Below are 23,102 nucleotides of genomic sequence, written 5' to 3' on the forward strand. Positions count from 1 at the left end.
AAAAAAAAAAAAAAGAGGGGGAAAAGAAAATCATATAGGTTGAGGTTCTATAGGTCGTAATATATGCAATTTCATGCTTGAATCCCTCTTGCTGCTTGGTGTCAAAGTGAGAAAAGAACGGGTTATGTTCTTTTTAATTTCTTTTAGTAATATCAAAAACAAAGCACACTGCGAGTATAAGGGGCGCTGTTATTGTGTATGAATTTCTTCAAGCCATGAGTTGGAAAACCGTTTTATGTATTTATTTWWAAAAAAAACACCCAGAAATAAGGTATAGCTTTAGGATACAGACCTTTGATGAAGACTTAGTTTTCTAATCTTAAAGATAAATAATGATTCTCAAACATCCAGAATGCAAAATCTTTATCTTTTAGAAGTAAAAAAAAAATAAGTAAAATTAACTTAGTATGTGTCAGCTTAGAATTCAAAACCACTATATTCGACTATTCAGAGTGTGTGTTAGGTAGGCCTGTTACAATAAGCAATAAATCAATATGATAAATTAAAACAAACTCAATACCCATTGGCATGATTATCATTTATCCCTCGTTTTCTCTGTTTCTTCCAAAAACTATTTGATAAAAGTCTTCAGTTTGCCGCTTTGGTTTCAACTAGACCTTCTTTTTGAAGGACAATTTGGTTTACAAAGACTTCATAATTTATTTTATTTGTTGTTTTGTTTATTTATTTGGATATTTAAAATGTCTTCCAGTTTCAGTGATAAATGTTCATTAGAATTTAAAGTTTACTTATCTTTGGGAATGTGTTCTTGCATTATTATTATTTTCGCCATTACCGTTAAATTCCTTGAAAATGATCTCAAAACAATAACTTCTGGAACAACTTATCATCTAGCAAAATTAGTTATCATGACAGGTTTAGTGTTAGTTCACAAAACACACAGCAAAAGTCCAGCAGCCAGTATATTCAGTGTTTATGCCATTACTTTTTTTTAGAAGTTTTTTTTTTTTTAGTTTGATCCATTTGTCGGACGTATTGCTGATCTGTCTTCATTTAACATTTAGAATGGGTCATGTCTTGGTTTTAACCAATCATTGAGCGGGAGTAAAAGTCATGAGTGCTCCAGTTTTCTGAACACTGAGTGAACGTATGAAGGAAATTTAGTTTTTTGAGGAAAGCTAAATTCTGCAGAGACATTCACAGAGAACTTTGCTCATTTTCAACGACCACAAAGCAAAGTTTAAACTTTTGAATGCAAACAAAAAGAGAAAGGAGAGGTTTAGWGAAAAAATTGCAAATTTTCATCCCTGTCGTAGCTAATTCTAAAGCAAAGCATAAAATATGCATAACTTACAAGTTTAAAGACCTACAAGCTATTAATATTAAACCTTAAGCAGTTACTGGAAATAAAACTGTTTYTGCTGGCTCATATACATGATTGAAATGTGTGCTGATATACAAAAAAAAAAAACAAACTAGCAGCATTCACATTATGGCTCCTTACAGGAAACAATTTGTAAATAAGCCAAAAATGATGGTTGTCCCACGACAGGCCTGAGAGATAATTAATATCCTCAACTGAACAACAGAAGATAACTGACTTGGAAATTAATCCTGTGGCGCTCTGCGAAGCTGACATTTAAAAAATTAGTTCAGTTTAAAATATTCGTCGCCAGGGGAATGAACTCCATCTCCACCAGCATAAATCCAGACACCAGCGCCGGCTGCAAGTGAGCAAATATTGAGGCACAGTAACATTTCAGAGTCGGAGACAACTTTTCTCATCATATGAAGCAAACCGAAGAAAATTCATCTGATGAAAATCTATTTTTATTCAGTGTGAATGCGTCTTGTTTGAACTGCCATTTGACACAATATGATTTGCATATTAATAATGTATGTTTGGAGGAAAATGGCAAAGAGGGTAAAAAAAAAAAAAGAAACGTCACACGGTTCTGCAAATAGCAGTTTTCTGAATTTGTTCATTTGCAGAGAAATCTCCAAACTTGTTCTGTAGTTTAAACCGCCATGCAGGGTATAAGAAAACACAACCGTCTCYGTCATCATCTCTGCAGTTTGACTTTCAGTTGTTTTCAGGTTTGTAGCTTGCGGTCAAAATGGAGAAAAGGTGAGCACAAGGCAGCTATGAGAGCATGAAGCCTTTTAGCGTTTTGGACAATGTCGACACTGTGCAACAGGCTAAACATGGAAATGTAGTAAACAAAGTGCAAGTTCAGAACAATATATTGTGGCAAACAATTACTGCACTGCAAACAGCTTTTGCAATAGGAACATTGCACACACTAATATATTAATAATATAATTTATGGCTGCAACTAATAAATATTTTTAGTAATTGATTATTCTGGCGATTAATCAGATAAAAAAAATTAACACATTCTGCTGATTTCTCATTTAACCACTTAAGTCTATTTTATTTAATAATAGAAATATACTAAAAGATGAAAACAACTCGATCCCCTTTCAATAAGAAAAGTTTATTGTTGTTCTGGGCAGAAGATGTTAAGTCGTCGTACCAATTCATTGAAAAATCTAATCTACAAATTAGATTTTCCATCTCAATTGTCTAAATGTTTATATTCTTTTGTACAGTTTTTGCTTAATTTCCATTCTCGTTCTTTCAGCAACTGGCCTTTTTTCAGTTACAAATTACGGTAATCAATGACTAAATTACTTTATTTCAATAATCGATTCATCGTGATGCTCTTGAATGATATATTGTCGTCAATATGTGGCTCTCACATCCTGTTTTTAAGAGAGGAGTAGTACAAAGCACTTTAATGTTTAAATATGGCTTAAAAACTTACTTCATGGATTTTTGTAATTTTTCACACTTGACTTTTTTTCATTCTAAACTAACAGCACAGGTTATCAGCCTCAGAGGTGACAATACGGTAATTATTCTGGCTGAGTTCAATCCTCAGTCATTCCAAAGAGTCGGCCTCCAACGGCCCGCTGAGATTACAGTCAACATGCTTAACAATTTATTCTGCTTGGCATTGTTTCTATTTTCAGCCTCGCCAATACAAAGGGGTTATTTCCAATGGAAACAGACTGAAGAACCAATGAAAATTTGATCCGCAGACTAAGTTGATGCTACAGCTGCAGTGAACACCTGGGGGGATAGAAAGAGACCGACGTCGAGGGGATTAAGGAAACGGCAAAGCTAGTTTCAGGAGGATTTGCTGTAATGGAGACAATAGAAAAATGAGGTAAAGCAAAGAGAACAGTTCCTACTCAGTTAAATTGGTCTTCTCTGAATGTTTTTGTTTCCATGAGTCCAGTCTGGATGGATTGTCCTTTGCAAAACATTTCAAGTTGGTTCAAATTCACCTTTCGCGACACAATGAAACATAAAATTATGTCCCGTCTAGTCATGGCTGTRACTGTATGATACAGCGTTCATAGCACCACAAGCACAAATATTATTCTTGAAAATCATTCCCATTGGAAACAGCCTTCTTCATTTCTACTTTTAATCTCATTTTTGAATTTGCTGATATTTATTGTGGAACGAACTTGGAGAGAGCGGCAAAAATAACGTTTCTGATATTGTCAGTTTTGTTTTTCCATTTACTTTCAATGACTAAAAGTTATTGTGACAACAATAAATCACAATTCTTATAAGAAATCACAATAAATGATCAACAATAAAAATAAAAAAAAACAAAACAAAACAAAACACAGTTTTCACCCTTTTTACCTCCAAATCGCCGCAACAAGATTAAAACAATAAACTTTAGTCGTCGTGCCAATTCATTTCCAACTGGAGTTCAGCCAAGACAATCATGAAATGTTGCTGAAGAGTGAAATTACTGTCTTTTCAGGCTGGCTCAGCTTCTTCCTCTCTTAAGAGTGAAAAGTCCATTAATCGGTAAGAGGCTCTGAGTAAACCCCGCTGCCTCTCCTCTGTGCTGAGAGGAGCAGGTTCAGGTGTTCTCCTGATAAGGATGCCTCCTGGAGCCGCCCTTTAGAGGTTAAACCGCCTGACCAGCTGTGGCCCCGCGGTCAACCAAGGTTCTGTTTGAGGGATTACATCCTCCACCTGGCCTAGAAACGGCTCTCCATCCCCGGGAAGGAGCCGGTGGACGTCACCAAAGGAATCCGAGGAATGTTTGTGCAAAAGGTTCTCAGCAAATACAATTTTAATGCAAAACGATGCTGGTAGTTGACGGGAGCCAATTGTTTTTTCATTGAGTTGTCCTGTGGTTATAAGTCTAAATCAGAAAATGTCAAAAGGAAAAGCAATAGAGTTTATGTAGTTGCTGCATGGACGAACTACAGCGTACAACAAACCTATTCTTGATATGCTTTCTCTGAATTTTGGCCTTCAGATCTAAATTCTAGGAAACRTCCACTACATGCATCGAGTTCATTTGTGGCTGCCAACAGGTGTCGTTTATGTTTTCTTTGCAAAAGTACAGAATGTTGTACATGTACAAGGAAATACATTTTGGCTCACACCACATGTACTTGCCAATCAAAAACTGTAATAAAGTGGAAAAAAAACAGTGAAATAAATTAGAAATATTTATTTCACTAAAAAGCTATTTCATACTTCAATCTGAAGACTCAAAGTAAAGTGAAATATAAAAAAGCAGTGTTCACTAGTGCCTCAATCTAAGATTGCTTTTTTAATTTTAAAAATTAATGTGAGATGTTTCTTTTCCCATCTGTTCTCACACTTTAAAAAAAGATTTGATAGACTTCAAACTTGAGACTAAAAGTGATGTTTGAATCGTATTGCATCTTAAACAATAAAATGTTATTTTATATTAAAAAAAGTTGAATTTGTTTTTAACTTCATTTTCAATTAATCAACAGAAAACACAGTAACAGTGATAAGCTAGACATTTTGATAATGAAAGTTGTCACGTTAGCACAGTTGTCTTAAAAATAAAAACAGAGCCAGAAGTATAAATATATTTTATTTCTACTAGGTACATGAAAGCAAAGCCAAGCAGCAGAAAACAGCTGAAGTTTATGAATTCTGTATTTTCATCAATCTTTTTCCAAATGCAAACTTCAAAGAGTCCATCAAATAGCATTAATGGAAACCCATTTTATTGGCTCCAGTTAAGTCGGTGGAAATGAATACGCAACGCAGTCCACTGAACTAAAACGAAGTCAGTGACTTTCATTCAAAGGTGCGAAGGTGTGGCGAATTTCAACCCGCCTCGTTGGAACGACCCGTTAAGACGTGACACACTGAACCACAAACCGAAGTCGCCTAAAGCCTCTTTATGTTTTCCGTTCCCCGCCGTTTGAACCAGGTGAGATACAGGGACTCGCAGCACAACGTAGTTTTAATCTCAGATTGAATGTCAGCAGTATTCGTGTCCAAGTTCCCAGTTCACTGCGGGATTGACCTGATGCACCTTCTTTAGCCTCGCACAACAGCGCCTGAAGCCTGCAAGGGTTACACCTCAGCCAGATGACAGCATTAATCTGGCTATAATAACCCTCCCCTCCATCTGGCGAAACATTCAACCATCAGGAGAATGGAGCGGGGACGGCTCCGACTCCTCAATGAATACTAATCTCTCCCTACCGCGCGGACAACAATCGCCCTGCTTCCTAGATGCATCATTTCCGTCTTTGCTCCTCCAGTTTTCCAAAGCTGTCATTCAACTTTTTTTTTTTTTTTTTTTTTAAGAAAACCAACCTATTACAAATCCAGAAAGCCCATCCAACAAAACTGGGGGGGAAAAAACCCAACAGAACTGTAATCTTCAAGCGTCTTAGTGGGAAAACTCATCTGCTGCCACCCAGCCACCAATTTCCTACCTGCACCACAATGTCGCAAGAATAAAACAATTTTTCCCCCCCTTCCTTTCATGGAGGAGCAGTTTTGTATTTTTTATGTTTGCCTTTTCACTGCTGAAAACTAATCTTGCTCTTTGGATAAAAGCAAACATTTCAAAACGCTGATGAAACAACCGTAGGCAGTCGTCGAGAGAGAGAGAGAAGATCTAATTACGGTTTTCTCCGTTTGAAGAATTTCGATGCGTTGCAGAAACTGCGTGAAAGTTAATTTCGGTTATTCAGCTCCGATTTCCTTGAGCCACGAACGCTGGCATTAGTGGCCTTCTTTTGTCTGAAGCCGCCACAAACAGTAAAAGTCTGGAGGCAAATCAATTGTTTCAGTGGATGATAATTAGTGTGTGTGTGTGTGTGTGTGTGTGTGTGTTTGTACACCTGGTTCAGAAACTGCTTCCATCCAGAGCAAAAAGGTCCTATTTAAAAAGATAGAATGCACCTCATTAGAGCGCACCTGTTCTAAACCACGGTGACCCTCACCCACGGCCGGCGTGTTAATGACACGCTCCTCTGAGACGAGCCATTTATTGGCTGCAATCAGCCGGACACCATCGACCGCTGAGCGTCCGCAGCTCGCCAATGTTAGGATTGTTTTATTTTCCCACAAGAGCAGTGCATTCTGCAGCGTTATCGCGTCCAAAGGAAGATGGAGGAGTAAAGATGTAATTGTTAAAATATGTCCGGAATGTGTAATGTCCCCCGATGGAGGAACCAGACTGTCCAGCAGCGGCCACATCATTAGTCAACTCGGACACCGAGGTGATGGTGAAGCGCCACCTGTTAGGTTTCCCCACATGCTCATCAGTCTGTGCTTCTTTATGACTCACTGCACTGAAAATCTACGTTTTTTCAGTTCCACGTTTCAACAAACTCGGACCCAAAGAGTGCTTGATATTGATACATGGCAGTGAGGCGTGGGAGTTAATGAGGTGAGATTCACTCACCGAGTAAAAGTAAAGTGTGGATATTGCTAGCCAAGCAAAGGGTCTCCTAATGAACCACGCAGAAAAGATCTCTATTTTTTTTACCACTGATGTGTGGATGCCTTAATGATCTTTCAACATATATAGGGAGGAGATCAGCAATTAGGCAATGGACAGCATGAGATTCGCACAACAAAAAGGAAAGATGTTTACACATTTGTTTAGATAGAAATTGAGATAAAACTATGCAAAAGCACAATCAATTTTGAAAAAGAAAATACTGTCAAATCGTAAAATTTTCACATTTTGTATAGGTAAATTGTTGTCTGAATAAACAGAAAATTGTGGTTTACTCACTTGGACTTTTATAAAACCAGAAACTGTTATGTTGCTGAATAAAACGATAAAAGATTAAAAGAATAAATTACGTGAAAACCTTAATTCCCCATGAACAGAGATGCAGACAGTCTGCGGTTGAACTTGAGGGAATGCTAAAACTTTTTTTCATGAAGTGCGTTAACTCAAATTAAACCGTTCTTATTGCCATCATGTCTTTTTACATCATGTTACAATTTTTCTCTGTCATCTCCTCTGCTTTTCTATCAACACATCTTCACCATTTGTAGAACACCAATAATTTTGAATGAGAAATTGAATGTTGAATGTTTATATTTCTAAACAAAACTGCATAAAGACTTCGTTTGGACCATTTCTCTGTCCCGTTCTCGTACGGCCCTGCCATCTTTGTTTCCGTGTCAACTGGCTCCACTTAAGGGTCTTTGGTAAGGAGCTCTATGGAAAAATGATCAATCAAAATCAATATGAGGCTCTGAGTCACTTTAAAATTTAAATACAGGTCCTTCTCAAAAAATTTGCATGTTGTGATAAAGTTCATTATTTTCCATAATGTAATGATAAAAATTAAACCGTCATATATTTTAGATTCATTGCACACCAACTGAAATATTTCAGGTCTTTTATTGTTTTAATACTGATGATTTTGGCATACAGCTCATGAAAACCCAAAATCCCTGTCTCAAAAAATTAGCATATCATGAAAAGGTTCTCTGAACGAGCAATGAACCTCATCATCTGAATCAACAAAGTAACTCTAAACACCTGCAAAAGATTCCTGAGGCTTTTAAAAACTCCCAGCCTGGTTCATTACTCAAAACCGCAATCATGGGTCAGACTGCTGACCTGACTGCTGTCCAGAAGGCCATCATTRACRCCCTCAAGCAAGAGGGTAAGACACAGAAAGAAATTTCTGAACGAATAGGCTGTTCGCAGAGTGCTGCATCAAGGCACCTCAGTGGGAAGTCTGTGGGAAGGAAAAAGTGTGAACCCATCGAACCTGTTGGACTTTTATCAGCTCTGTGGTCACAGAGGTTTGGAGAATCGGCCGACAATTCTTAAATCTTACCGTCTAAACCAGACTTAAGACTCAAACTCTACTCATCTCCTCTCGACCGCAGCCCAAACGCTCTGACTCTGGTCGCTATGGTAACGTTTACATATCCCTTCAAAATAAGATACAAATGCGCCACAAAAACGAACATTTTACTTTCGTGAAAATTTTAACTCACGATACTGACTAACGGAGCCCTGAGCTTGTTTCTCTGCAAGAGGACGGTTCCATCTGGGAGTGATGGGAGACAATGACACCAGAAGTGTTGCTTATATGCACTGCCTGCTTGGTCTCTACGTGGCGAAGCAGTTTGAAGCTTCATTGCCTCATTAGCAGCAGGTCGCCGCATGTTACGCAGAGCGGGCTTGTAATGTGGGACTCGCCTACCGGTCCAGGATAAATCCATTCTCCTGTCTCTTCTCTGGGCCTTTTCCCCTTTGCAAAGAAACTTTCCAAAGACATCTGATCTGTCTCTTACTCATTTTTCTGCTTGTGGCCTCAGTGTTGGCGCGCAAGTAACCGAGAGAATCCGGTTAAAGGATTTTCATAATAAAAGATCCTCCAGACTCAAATAATACATAAAACGGAAATATTTCACTATTTCTTGCGCGGCCCGGTACCAAATGGTCCACGAACCGGTACCGGTCCACAAACCAGGGGTTGGGGACCACTGGTCCAAAGTACTTTTTTCGGATGAAAGCAAATTTTGCATGTCATTCGGAAATCAATTTGCCAGAGTCTGGAGGAAGACTGGGGAGAAGGAAATGCCAAAABGCCAGAAGTCCAGTGTCAAGTACCCACAGTCAGTGATGGTCTGGGGAGCCATGTCAGCTGCTGGTGTTGGTCCACTGTGTTTTATCAAGAGCAGGGTCAATGCAGCAGCTATCAGGAGATTTTGGAGCACTTCATGCTTCCATCTGCTGAAAAGCTTTATGGAGATGAAGATTTCATTTTTCAGCACCACTTGGCACCTGCTCACAGTGCCAAAACCACTGACCATGGTATTACTGTGCTCAATTGGCCTGCCAACTCTCCTGACCTGAACCCCATAGAGAATCTGTGGGATATTGTGAAGAGAAAGTTGAGAGATGCAAGACCCAACACTCTGGATGAGCTTAAGGCCGCTATTGAAGTATCCTGGGCTCCAAACACCTCATCAGAGCCACAGGCTGATTGCCTCCATGCCACGCTGCATTGAAGCAGTTATTTCTGCAAAAGGATTCCTGACCAAGTATTGAGTGCATAACTGAACATAATTATTTGAAGGTTGACTTTTTTGGTATTAAAACACATTTCTTTTATCGGTCAGATGAAATATGCTAATTTTTTGAGACAGGGATTTTGGGTTTTCATGAGCTGTATGCCAAAATCWTCAGTATTAAAACAATAAAAGACCTGAAATATTTCAGTTGGTGTGCAATGAATCTAAAATATATGACAGTTTAATTTTTATCATTACATTATGGAAAACAATTAACTTTATCACAATATGCTAATTTTTTGAGAAGGGCCTGTATTACAACAAGAAACATTTTGGCTTAATCAGAAGTTTACTTTACACTCAAATCTGGCAGGAGAGTGAATATTATTTAAGTTTAAATACTGTTTATAATTGATACAGCAACAAAGACTGGAATGTACTGTGAATGTACTGTAAAGTTATTTCAACAGGTTTTGATGAATAAGTGGAAATGGCCTTCTTATTTTGGGGAATAAAAATAATCTGCAGCAGATGTTCTTTTTTTCTCTCTTATGAGTTAAGTACTTGGGGAGAACAAATTACAAGTCAGAATTTGCAGATCTGTTCTCAAAAATGAGTAGAAAGCAGCACTTACAAGAAAAACCCTGCTCTAACCTTCAACTCCAAAAACATCCATTCCTACTTCTGCCAAAATTATTTAACATACTGATTGTTACTTATTATTTTATCAATATAATTTTCATTTTCATTTCAGTCCATAAAAATGAAGAGGACAGCTACTTTAATCTCCAGGTCTGTTTTTGCAGCCAGAAATATTTTCTTTAGCAATGTTTTTGTTTTTCAATGTAGACAGTTTTCATACCACCATCGTCTTAAACCCACTGAGGCGCACAAACATCAAACTAAAATCCTGCATTCATTTATTTATACTTTATTTATCGCCTGCCCTCTTTTTGCTCCTTTGTTGCATTATTTCCCATGTTCTTTTATTCAAATTTACAATAAGCTCTTCTTGCTGTATCAAAAAGCTAATGTGCCAAAATGTCCTGAAGCGTCATTTATATTTAAAATCAGAAGTGTTTTCACTTGGCCCACCAAAATATGAAAACTGAGCTAAAGGAAAGCTGCAATATATCATTTAGTGTTTATATACCCAAGTTGAAATTCGGAAGCAGCTAATTAATAAATAAACCCTTCCTGCTTCTACAAGAACGACAGAGAATAAGTAGAAGAAATATACTGTCAATTCTGTTACTTATTTAATGGGTGATCAGTGAATATCAGCTGTAATATGTAGGATTCTTTCACAAAGAAAAAGCAAAAACAAAAATAAGTATGGTGTGCAGTGCTGGACTATTGGCTGGGCCAACACACAGCTATAGCATTGTGCTAATATGGGTTGAACTACAAGTGCTAGCATGTTGATTTCAATCCCACAAGGGGTCAAAAGTTAAAACATGGGCTGCAATGCAATGCAGGATTACTTTGTATTAAAAGTAAAATATTTCTGTGAGATTTTCAGATATTATAACTTGAACAAATCTATATATTTTTAAACAGCATAAGTCGAACAATAACACTTTATGCGGGTTCACCATACAGACATGCTCGGTGTCTGTATGGTGAACCCATATGTCTGTATGGGTTCACCATACAGACATGCTCGGTGTTCATTTCCAAGCAGTGGAAACTCGTTTTTGCGGATGTGCGTCATTTTGCTGAAACATTTTTAGATGCTGCCTTAGATGTTTCTCGTTAGCCGTCTTTGGATGTGAGAGCTGAACATCCACTTTAAGCTTACACTGACTTTGACTTTTGTCATTCAGACATCCACTTACAGTGTACACAACAACATTCTTGAGCCCTTTTGTTTCGGCTCAAGGACGTAAGGAGTCTTGAAATTGTTGAATTTACAGACTAAATTTAAAAATCTCCATAAATTAGCATTTAAAAACCTACAAAGATGTGTACAAACATCTTACAGAGTGAGCTTAACATATACAAAACATACACATGGTGGCGCAATGTGCAGATGTAAACGGACTATCCTCACCGCTAGTGGTGGTTTTCTCTGGAATCTTTCCCTTGTATCTCAATAAACAGAAAACTGTTGCTGTTCCGAAACTGCAACTTTTTGATTCATCTCATTCTTTCATAATTCAAACATTATTAACCAAAATTATTTTTCAAACACCTGACTTTGTGTTTTCAGCTGACTGGCAATGTGCAGCAACAGAAGTGAGATGGAAGTTTGGCCCTGTTCAGACACATTCCCTTAGACTTTAGGAAAAGACTTGAAACTGTATCGAATTTACAGCTGAAAGGTTTTCTGGGTATTCTTGGATTCTGTGAAGCAGCCTATGCATAGTGGGAAGCTGCCTCTGACCTTTACAATGTGCAAGATAACATTGAATGTTGCTGGTAAAAGCACTTATTGTATAGCAGGGTCATGACTGCCTTCACATTTGGGCTGTATGACCTCAGGGAAACATGTACAATTTATCTATTCCTGAATGTTGTGTGAATATTGATTTTATTTAACCCACATTTCCCAGACTCTTATTTCTTTTCCTTCATCACATTGTCCACATTACTCTTTCTGAGTGATAGCACCACAGTCCCTAAGGATATGCATCAATTGTATGCATGGAGGACAGTGAAAGTCTATTGGAAAGGAAAAACATATTGCTGCTATGCAGAATGCGGATGCAAGCCACAATATTAGGTTATTAATTTTATAAATAAGTTGCACTCAATAGTAAGGCTGGACAATATGGCTGAAAAACATAACATATGCCTGTCATATTAGTCAATATATAGATAATTGTTGATTAATTTATTTTTTTTAATATTCAAAATACTGCCAAACCAGTGGCATTTCTTCTTTTAGCCACAATTTCCTCTTAAGTTGTTGTATTAATTTTCTCCCTTCATTCCACTCTGTTGTGTTTTCTTATATTCAAGGATGAGGCCCGTTGGCAGCAAAACATGAAACCGCTCCCACGTACTGAGGCGTACTGTGTGTATTCTGTGAATAATGCCAGTGGACAGTTGAGATGTCATAGTCGAGTGTACCGACTGTCTACATTTCACGTGATAAACTCTTTCATTTCCCACAATGCGAATGGATACTAGCAAGTTTGATGCTCTAGCTAGCCGTTAGCGCGGCGCAGAGAGTAGCAGTCATGCTACATGTTCTTACGACCGATTGCGCTGACTCCACATTTTCAGCTTAGCGTCGCACACCAAACTGTTTAATGTGATTGAGGGGAGGCAAGCGGTTTCTTGTGCGAGTCAGTACGTCACTGGGTATGCGTACACCAAGTCCGCCTCGAGTATGGGCAGAGTTCCGAGGAATGGCGTTTGCCTGAGTATGTTGGGGGCTACTGTTCAACAAGCTGCTAAGCTAGCAGGTTGTTGTTAGCTTAGCAACAACAACCTGAGCAAGTAAGTTTAGCTAACTAACGTTCCTCTGCCTATATACCCCAGAATGCTGTGTGGTTCTGGATGAAAGTAAAGTGAAATTATCAACATTCTATTGGATATCGTTTCCATTGATATTAATCACATGTCTATCACAACAGCTGTAATATCACCTAACCCAACACAATAGAGTAAGTTGGTGACTTTTACTTTTGTCCCTTTTCGCTTTTTTAATAAACATCAAATGGTTGTCAATGGTTTTCAGCTTTGGCGTACGCGTGTTCTGACCTGAAGTTAAAAATGAGCAGTTGTACAGCTGATTATGTGCCAGAATGCTAAAGGATCTGTCAGCACTACCATATTTCCACACCCATCAGCAATCTCCTGTCTCAAGTCACGTCAGCTCGGCGAGCCGGGACGCAAAGATCCAATCAACACCTGTCAGCTTCCTCCGCCGCAGCTGTCCTCGCTGATAACTCCATGTTCTGATCCATCCACGTCAGGATGAATTCAAACAAGCAGCAGCTGCTGGAGCATGTGTCTGTTCTCCACTGTCATCTTTGCTGTGAGCATAAGCCAATTAATTTGCCCCAGTTATACATGACAGAACTCTTTGCATAACTCCGGCTCTTTCTGCCTCCGCTCTTTCTGCGCAGCTCCACAGGGGTCTTCCCCGAGAGTTCACGACACACAGAGAAGAAGGCGGTCAATTAGGCCTCGCCATCAGAACACACACGTACACACACACTGAGGTGTGCGTTGGCATCACATACGCAACCATGCCTGAAACCAGTGGTGACTTAACAGTTTGCAACAGAAGTATAGAAATTCAGCTGAACGACGTAATTCGGAAGAGGTGCAGCATCAGGGGAGGAGTGATAACAGGATGTTTTCTGCTTATTTCCCTGCAGGAGTGGAGAAAGCCAGAGCACCTTGTCAGATAAACAGAACTCAAATAATGAATTTATCAGTGCTTTTCCCCCCCAAATCAGAGTAAATCAGTTCATTTCTTGAAAGAAACGTAGAGCTAAAATACCAGATCATCATATCTGCCAGGCCTTTGAATGTATTTTTTCTTTCAGACATGTTTATGCTGCTTCACAGAAAACAACCAAGTTTAAAATAAATGCTGGGAAATGTCGTAGTTGAAACCAAATAATGTGTAAAATAGTTTATAAAAAGACGCATAACGTTATTTTTTCCAACTGTCTCAAAATTGAATTACGTTTCCTGCTTTAGATCAGTTAAGATAACACAAATATTTATGTTTGCTAAATGTCAGACTAATATACCAGAGAGCTGCTCACAGATGGTTTTCATACTTTTTTTTAATTCATAGATTTACATACACCAAGAGACTAATTTAGCTTTGAGCAATATTGGAAGATATCATTGCAATTACAGCAGAAAGTTACACCAGTTTCTTAAAGACGTTCCTCCTTCATTCCAAAATTCCAGAAAAACAATTCAGTTTTAAAAGGAAGGTAAAATATAAGAGGAAGAAATGTGAACCAGTTTGATGAAAAATGAAGGAACTACAATGTTGTCCCCATTTTATGAATAAAAGCTTTGTCAGATTTCCATTTATTGAAATGTATATTCCCATAAATTAAGATTAAATGTCTTGATGCAGGTAATGTAGAAAAAAATTGTTTGACCATCTTATTACAGCTTTACTGATGAATCTCTAAAAGTGTGTGTATAAAAATTAAGTATTTATTCTTGTTTCAATACGTTTTCTACTGGCAGAAGCCTGTAGTCAAAGCTATGAGCTAATTTATCCACCATTCATTTTCCTTGACATTTTCAAAATTTTAGTAAAACAAAAAAAATGTTTAGTGCTTTCTAAAAAAAAAAAAAAAAAGCTCAGTCAGAAATGATTCCACTGGAAAAAAAAAAACTGACCTCGCATTAAAAGTTATCTGGTGATTGCTGAAGTCAGTAAGGATGGTAGTGGCACACTGTGTTATTGTGCTATCCCCCAATTAAACATAAGTACCTTAAAGAGTCCCGTGGGGTTAAGACCTATTTTACAACCCCGCACGCTGCTGAAGCAGAGTGGTGTTGCTGATACGAGATGACAGAAGTCTTTTTACCATAAACAGACATTTTCTCTGATTTATGACCTATTACATTCAAAATTCTTATTTATGGGGCCTTTAAAATACCAAAAAAAGAAAGAAAGATAGTAGCTCTGCATGTAAAACACCTCTCATTCTTACACATTTGTCCATTGTTTGCAAGTCATGGTGTAGAAACTTAAGAGGTGGCACCCAAGTTGTCTTAACCTCCTGACTACCAGGAAAAAAAATATTGTTCAATCACAATTTTTTAAAATCCCACAATAAGGTAATAAAAGGTTTTATGCACTTACTTTGCCTCTTCCCATAAAATGTGTTATTACTGATAAGTGCCATTTTTATGAATTAGAAAAAGGTACGTACAAAAGTCCCTCCCCTTCAGATGTGGCATCATTGAAAAGCTCTAAATGTCCTCTCCAGACACCAAAAGAAATTAATTCAGTAGAATGCAGGGGGTGGGAGATATTCAAGTTTAGAAATGTCCTCTACAGAGGACAAAAATGAACTACTGGTAGGCAGGAGGATATTCCAGACACTATAAGTGAACAAATATGTATCTAATATTTCATATCATATCAAAGAATAATGCTTTCTTTGTCCATCACAAATGACAAGTAGCAAAGAATCACAATAAGAAAAATGCCAACAAAGACCACACTACTATAGGCTTGAAGGTTGCACCTTTTCTTTTCCTGTAAAACAGGTGAATTATGAAACGGACATATTATTCTTTCAATGTCAGTCTTTGCTTCAATAGACTTTCAGTTCATAATGCGTTTGAAAATTAGGAGGCAGCTGCCTAAATCCAACTCTCACTATATCCCCTGTATCTGAAACGGTTGTCCAATTCTCCACTTATCTGGAAATCCTAATCTGAACCGCAAGTATGCCTAATCCTATTAAATTGGAAGAGAGAGGTTTTTTTTGGGTTTTTTTGTTTGTTTGTTTGTGTTTTTAATAAAGTTAGGATAATGGATTTGGTTTGTCTATTGGCACAAATCAGTTTTAAGCTTATCTCTTTCCTTTATCATCATAATGTCCATAAAGTTCATGAGATGATTAGTGAATGCACCCTACTTGAGCAGTAACAGGTTGTCCTAACAGCAGCACTCAGAATATGAAAGTTGTGCCAAACTAAGCTAGCTTTTCTTTCAGTTAATTTTTTTTATTAAGTCAGAAGTAAACACAATTGTGTTAAACTACAGAACTCTGTAACACAACAGCTTGACTCAACCTTTCATGACAGACAGACCCGTTTCAAAGATTATAAATATATGTATTTATGTTATAACTTTCTTCCACAGTAACCTTTCTTGTTTGCTACCAACAAGAATACCAGTTGATAACTTGTATAATGATATACAAATATTAAAACAAATAAAAATAGCAATACTAAGAATACCATAAATTGAAGTAGGTGTCCAAACACAGTGCAAATTGGGCTACCTAATGAGCGATGCTAATACATAGGAGTCCAGACGTGTGAGTACGGTTTCATAAGGTAGAAGTGTATGATTATCAAATATAAAACAACTGAGGAGTCTGAGGTCTTGGGGAACAAAATGGTTCTCTAGCTTTGAGATCCTTCATGTCTGCACTTGTAGTTTGAGGGTTGAAGTCTGAGGAGTGTGTGTTGGGGGAGAGTGGCGCCATTCAGTTCTCCTAAAACCTCCATGGTAGCAGATGTTTGGCAGATAGGACAATAGAGTCCTTATTGAGCGACGGTAGTAGAAGTTGTTACTGTAACCAGTGGGTCACCAGTTCGAACCCCTGCCCTTTCCGCATCAGTCGTTATGTCCTAGACACTTCACCCACCTTGCCTAATGGTGGGGCTCAGAGGACCCAGGGGCGCCGGTGCAAGGCAACCGTGCTTCTGTCAGACTGCCGTTGTGACTACAATCCAGTAGCTCATCATTGTCAGCGGGTGAATGTTTTGCATGAACAGGTGAATGACTGAATGTAGTGTGAAACACTTTGGTGTCCCTTGGACTTGATAAAGCATTATACAAGTATCAGCCTGGTTTCATACTATTTGCTTCATACAGAGGGTCTGGACTCTTGACTGTTGAGAAATGATCGATCGCTTCCTGGAAGTGTGGACTCTGTTGAAGTTTTACATTTCACCCAATTGCTGACGTTTGCCCATGGCGTTTGTAATGCACAGGCTGGACGCTATGAAACTTTCCCAAAATTGTCTGCGCTGTAAACAACCAGCCCCCACTGCGAAGAGAGAAGTGCCAAGCCGAACAGAATGGATAGATGGAAGAATGGATTCATAACTTTTTGAAACTTTGGTAGAAAAATAAAAACCCCGATACTGATAACCCGTTCCTGTCTAAATGCAACATGAAAGGCAGTTGTAGGTGATGCATTTTAACTCGCCTAGAATTTATGGTTGCAAACCGAAGGAGTTAACAGGTGCCGGAGAGATAAAGCGTTAAAACCCAACACAATCATAGCAACACTCTCTCTCTCATGCCTTCATTAGAGAGGCAGGCCACTGAAATCTTGCCAATAAGGAAGATTTAGAAAGCACACAAACACTGTCTTCTGAACTCTGTCTGAGCTCTCACATTGCAATCTCATCACGGCAGTGGAGAGGAAGGACTATCTCCTCCTAGAATTGGTGTGTGGTTGGTATAAAAAGCAATTTAAGGGAGAAGGGATTTCATGATAGAAATCAGTTACGCCTTGTAAACTCCAAAATTGACATCATTGTGTTCAGTAAAGCGTAGGAGACTTTCAGATGCATGCAAGTTCAAGCCCAGAAAGCTACACAGTAATGTCCGTGAATATTTTCTCCCCAAATACTGGAGATGAACAGCATATTGAATGTATTCGTTTTTTTCTGTCTATGCAAAAAAAAAAAAACTTGTAATCCCCACAAAGCAATATAAAGAGAAACCTACACCATCTAGTCTCTGCTAACAACTCAAACTGTTTAACCATAAATATCCTTTCACACGTCAATGTCAACCAGCCCAGAAATTGTTTATATCCAAGGGAATAAAGAGCTTTATGGCTGAAATTCTGATTTCCGTCCTCTGGTAGTTGCTGAGGCCTGCCAAAGACTTGCACTGATAGTTAATTTTCATGCAGCAGCCTACAGGGAACGCTGTTTGTTTAACGTCTGGACCATGACCGACTAATTTCTTGTTTAGCTAATCATAATCAGAATTACCCTAAGCTCGGAGAGTTACTCTCTGAAAGGGGAGGGRGGGATACAGCTGGCTCGCAAACATCAGCTTACGCCACGGCCAAGTGGCTCATCACGAACCGGCGCTCAGTGAGCACAATCAGCCGAGGACAGGGCGGTGCTTTTAATAGCCGGGCCAAGCAAAAAGTTATTTTTTCACCTTGTCACTGACCTCAGGGCGATCTGAGCCGTCAGGTGGGCGGCCGTCTTTCGGCATCGGCAAACGCTTCTGGATTTAACTGTTCTTGCAGTTAATGGGAACATGAGAATGCCTAATGAGCAACTCAAATTTATTTCACTTGGTAATTACGTAACGTAAAGCCAACAAGTTGCCGGGTTTCATCGATACAAGCCGGGTTGCCTTTCCCTCCGTTAGATCCTTTTTCAGACAGGCATGTTTCTGACAGGCTTGCACCCGGCAAAAACAACAACATCCATCGTCCCAATTAAGAAGGCCATTTGATCATCACAAACAGTTACTCTCCAGTGAGCTGCAAGCTGAGTTTATTCATTTCATTCCACTTAGCACAAATCAAAGCAAGTCAGATGTAATGCCACGCCACAGTAACTTCAATGCAGACGCTCGCTACAAATAAAGCCACAGCCTCCAACTGTGGCTTTTCTAGCTTGAGGAAAATCTCAAACTGCTTAGAAGTTACAGAGATTTGCGAAAGTATCGATGCACGTGAAACCTTCCCACATCATTTTTAATACAGTTGGCAATACAATAATTTCCCATCACTAAGCTAAATAGTAGGGCAGGTTTGGAAATAGCCTGACGGTTCACTTTCCAGCAGGAAGAAAATTWGTTTTTACACGCTGAACTGCTTTTTGCAAAAAAAGAAAAGGTCAAAAACCTTTGGCGATAGATATGCCTGTTCACAAGACATGAAGCTATAATTAACATGAAGTGTTTCTGTGCAGCATAAACGTAGGGACGGCTGAATCCATATGCATACCACTCTTTTGAGACTGTGGATCATTTTAAAGCTACTTCACAATTACGTACCACTTTTGTGTTGGCCTGTCACATAAARCATCAATGTAATACGTTGAAATTTGTGGTTGTAACGCGATAAAATGTGAAAAAGATCCATGGGTATAATAAAAAAAAAAAAACATTTGCAGGGCGTTGTATGAAAGTGACCTGAAAAGGGTTTAAATGTTCTTCCTGTAAGCGTGTTCCGGTGCTGCTCTTTGATTGGACGGTAACCGTGAACCAAGCAACTCCTGACGTAAGAAAACAGTTTGATTTCTGCTCTGAGAGGAAGCCGACATCTGTTAGGAAACTGTGCAGCCGCACAGTTGACAGGAACAAGACTGTCCAAGTCAGAGGAGCTTTTAAGAGCAGAGCTTAGATGATTCTGAAAAAGAGAGAGAGGGGAAAACCTGTGGTTCTTATTGTCTGGTTATTCCCTAAGATTAGTTTTATTTTTTAAACTCATTGCTATTCATGCGCACAAGTCACAGTACTCATAAGCCAATGCTTTATGCAGGATTTATGACCAATACCATTAAGTAAGCCTCCTTAATTTGACAGCTGGGACTTCCTATCCAGACGTTTTTAATGACTTCTTGCTCCTTAAGGTCCACACCGCAGATTTTACGTTCTTTTTCACCCTCACAGGGGACATTAACCCTCAAAAGAGAGCACAAAAGCTAACAATGTTGGACTTCTTTGAAATTCATTCGAGCATTCAACCGTGCAACAACATTATGCCCTCTTAAAATGAAGCACTCTGCTGCAAGCTTAAAAGGGAACCTCTGGTAAAACACACACAGAAACAAGCAGGCTGTGCCACAGTGGAATTCATAGCAATAAAAATTACATAGACCTTATTTCATGAATTGTCAGTGAGCTCGTTTCCCTGTATTTGACTTCAGATATGTTCCTAGAGGGAGCAGGAGAAAGGAAACAAACGACTAATAAAAGTCAGTAGGGAATCACTAAATTGAGTGCTAAAGTTATTTGCCAGCCCACTCTGTAAAATCATTCAAACTCACTTTAGATGCATCTGGAATCACTATAGAACTTGAAAATGTCCAGGTTTTTTTCTATTTTTCTTACTCATTTTAAAATGTTTAATCAAAGAAAAATKTATAAAAATCAAGTTTCCAAATGCACATGAATCTGGTGACAGGTGTGATCAACTTCCTCTTTCATTGCTGTTCTCATGTACTCTAAATTACTGTAAAAATAGAAAAGATGCTTCAGCTGTTCCACCTGGTAAAGTTTGGCWAATTTTTTTCAATTGKACACCTGGAGTTTGTAATTCAACCTAGAGTATGCAAGCTTTTGATAACTTTTATTCTCCAATGCCTTAAGAGTAAATTGGTCAAGTATGTAGCTGAYGGCTCAAATTCCCTGAAGGAGTTTGTTAAAGGTCAACAGCAACACCTAAAAATGAACTTTGAGCCAAAATGGCCTACTTCCTGTTGGGTTTAGGGCATACCTTCAGGAGAAGATTTATTTTTTTTATTTTTTTTTGTTTTTTTTTTTGTTTTGGAGGGTTACACATACCAGATTTCAGCTTTTTCACGTGGAGGGCGATTTTGGGTAAAAATTTGTGAGTTTTCGCATGTATGTTTAGGCCTTCAAAATGGCCCATCTGTGTGGCAGAGAATTATAATAAACATTTCAAATATRCATTAGGCCTTTTGCTACTCTGGCCTAATTAAATTTCTATTACTTTGTTTTAGAACAAAGGGAAATACTGATTCATTCCTGAATCAATTTTGTTTAGTTATTAAAAGTCAACAGTGGAATGGATTCAAAGCTATATGTGGCTCTGCAAATAAAATAAAAAATCCCATTGCTCAGTACTCAGAAAGGGAAGGCAAGCTAAAGGAGCGCGGGTTCAGACTGCATGCTGAGCAGCTGCACTCTCAAAACTATGAAAGGTGATACAAACCCCCCCAATCAGATGGAAACATTTAAAAAGAAGCAGAGAAATGCAGAAGTGCAGAAATGCCGTGCGAATGCTGTGAGGTGAGCGGATTAACTTGATTTAGATACCAGAGGTGAGGCAGATTTGACTGGAAGAATTAGCACAAGCATTAAAAAAAAATCGGGTAGAATKTTACTGAAAATCAGCTACAAAATTACAGTCTAAGCAGAAATAATACTCCAAACTGCTGTGTTAAGCCTGTGCRTGGTAGACTTTGAAGTTGATAAAAATCTACATGGATAGAGTTTAAGATTTATTTATATGTCACACTGTGTGAATAACAACACATTTCTCTACATTGTGATGCATAAGTTGCTGATTAAAGTTTTGGCAGTTTTTAAAAGAATGGGAATGTATAGGATCTCAGCTGAGCAGCAGAGTGGGTTAAGCCATCACCTCTGGGTGGGGAAAAAGGCAACGATTTACCACTTTGTAAATGACAATTTGTAATCCAACCAAATCGGAAAATGATGTCGAAGCGATGTGCCACCAAAAAGTTCTTTTACGAAAGGAAAAATAAGCCAAATATAACTTTTATATCTACAGCTTAAACATCACAAGTTTGTCTGCTTAATTGTTTAAACAGCATAAGGTATGTAGAAGGAGTAAAAAGTGCAAAACGATCACAAGAGTGTTAATGTGTCACACAAATAAACAAATTTCAAACTCCGAAGGCGATCCCTGACATTGTCACCGCTTGATTAAATTTCAAGCCGTATCCATCGTGGCTTCAGGGTCATCAGAGTCAGACTCTAACTCGAAGGCAAGAAGAGGCTGAACCCCTTGCAGCTCATATCCAACACCACCGCTTTAGAATCGATGTAGAAAATCTGTCATAAGTCCCGATTGCCCACTGCAGTGTATACTAATGCCAATTCTTGTGCCTCTTGTGATGTCATCATCATAAATACAAATGAGGCAAGATTAGCTTTTTCTKTCTCCTCTGGAGGGCTTTATAAAAACGTAGTTTTCGTTGCGCCATTAAGCTCCACATCGCATCACTCAGCTGTGTTTTTGTGAACATGCCTGTGTCAGCTRAAATGACACATCACCGGGTGGTGCCTTTAAATCCGCCGAAAACTGAAGCGAGGAGCTCCAGTTGTGGAGGCGCGTCTGAGCTAACTTCATCTTTTTACAGTTAAACATTAAAACTTATTTGTTGTGAGAAGTTTTTAAAAAAGGCTCTGCTTTTTTCTATGAAGCTTCTTCAAGATGATGTTTTTTTTCTCACTTAAGTCATCTCACTTAAAAAAAAAATAATAATAATAAGTTTTTAACTGATACACGTTTCAGGGGAGCCTGATGAATTAATTGGCCTACCTGGGAAGATCCATATCAGCATCAGCATGGCTCGAAGTTTCCTCTTCACCTCCATGGTGCAACATCCACCAGCTGCTCCTGCGGCTTCTCTGAAAGCTGACTCCAGAAAGCAGCCGCGCCGCCCCGAACTGCCGCTTATAGCTGCCTTCAGGTGACAATTAACTGTCCGCTGAGCGAACCAGCAGGGCGACGTCTGCAAGTAAAGCTCCGGCTCCTCCTGCCATCCCGCCTGCAGACAGCGGCTGGCATGGCAGAGTGCTCCGTCCGCCGCTTTAACAAGGTGTGCAGTATTTTGAGTTGGCTCGTCCTCCCCCCGCCGCTCCCGGTTCGGGTTGAAACAGCTTCACTTCTGGGCTTTGTCCCTGGAGTGAGCCCGGCTCCTTCTTGTCCTGCTCCAACTGTAAACTGTGGGAGCTTATTCACCCCACCTGAGCTGCTCAGTGTCGCCCCCTGGCAGCGGGAAATTTCATCTCTGCCTGTTGGTCGTAAAACTTAACTTTGCTCTATTRTTTCTTACCTTTTTAGGTTTGATGTTTTGTAAGAAGTAACCTCTCAAGGATAACTTGGATTTTACAAATGCAACCAGTTTTTTTTTTTCCTTTTACACAATAACATAACACAAAACGTYTTAAACTTTCTAAATACTTTTTAGTTTGACACCTAAAACATACTGAAGCACCTGAAAATGGCGTTTAGGCTGAAGTTAGATTTAATGCCACTTTCTTCCTTCTGAATTTAATTAACTATGTAATGTTATTGATTTGAGTACACAAAGCTGCTCCTTCTATTAGAGGTTTGCA

At 38.8% G+C, this 23,102-nt stretch overlaps 1 protein-coding gene and 1 long non-coding RNA gene across 3 annotated transcripts in view; one reads left to right on the forward strand and one right to left on the reverse strand.

Moving 5' to 3' along the window:
* Positions 1-22,729, reverse strand: part of esamb (endothelial cell adhesion molecule b) — a 66,448-nt gene extending 43,719 nt beyond the window's left edge. For both annotated transcript variants that reach the window (XM_008425013.2, XM_008425012.2), the window contains exon 1: positions 22,303-22,729. In XM_008425013.2, coding sequence (XP_008423235.1) covers positions 22,303-22,357 — 55 coding nt within the window. In that variant the 5' untranslated portion in view covers positions 22,358-22,729. The remainder of the gene's footprint in view (positions 1-22,302) is intronic.
* LOC103474208 (uncharacterized) lies at positions 2,998-4,159 on the forward strand. The gene is made up of 2 exons (XR_535124.1): positions 2,998-3,194; positions 3,810-4,159. It is a non-coding gene; the product is annotated as an uncharacterized LOC103474208 (long non-coding RNA).
* Positions 22,730-23,102: the final 373 nt, after the last annotated feature.

The sequence above is a fragment of the Poecilia reticulata genome, linkage group LG13 (assembly GCF_000633615.1).
Source record: "Poecilia reticulata strain Guanapo linkage group LG13, Guppy_female_1.0+MT, whole genome shotgun sequence".
Taxonomy (NCBI): domain Eukaryota; kingdom Metazoa; phylum Chordata; class Actinopteri; order Cyprinodontiformes; family Poeciliidae; genus Poecilia; species Poecilia reticulata.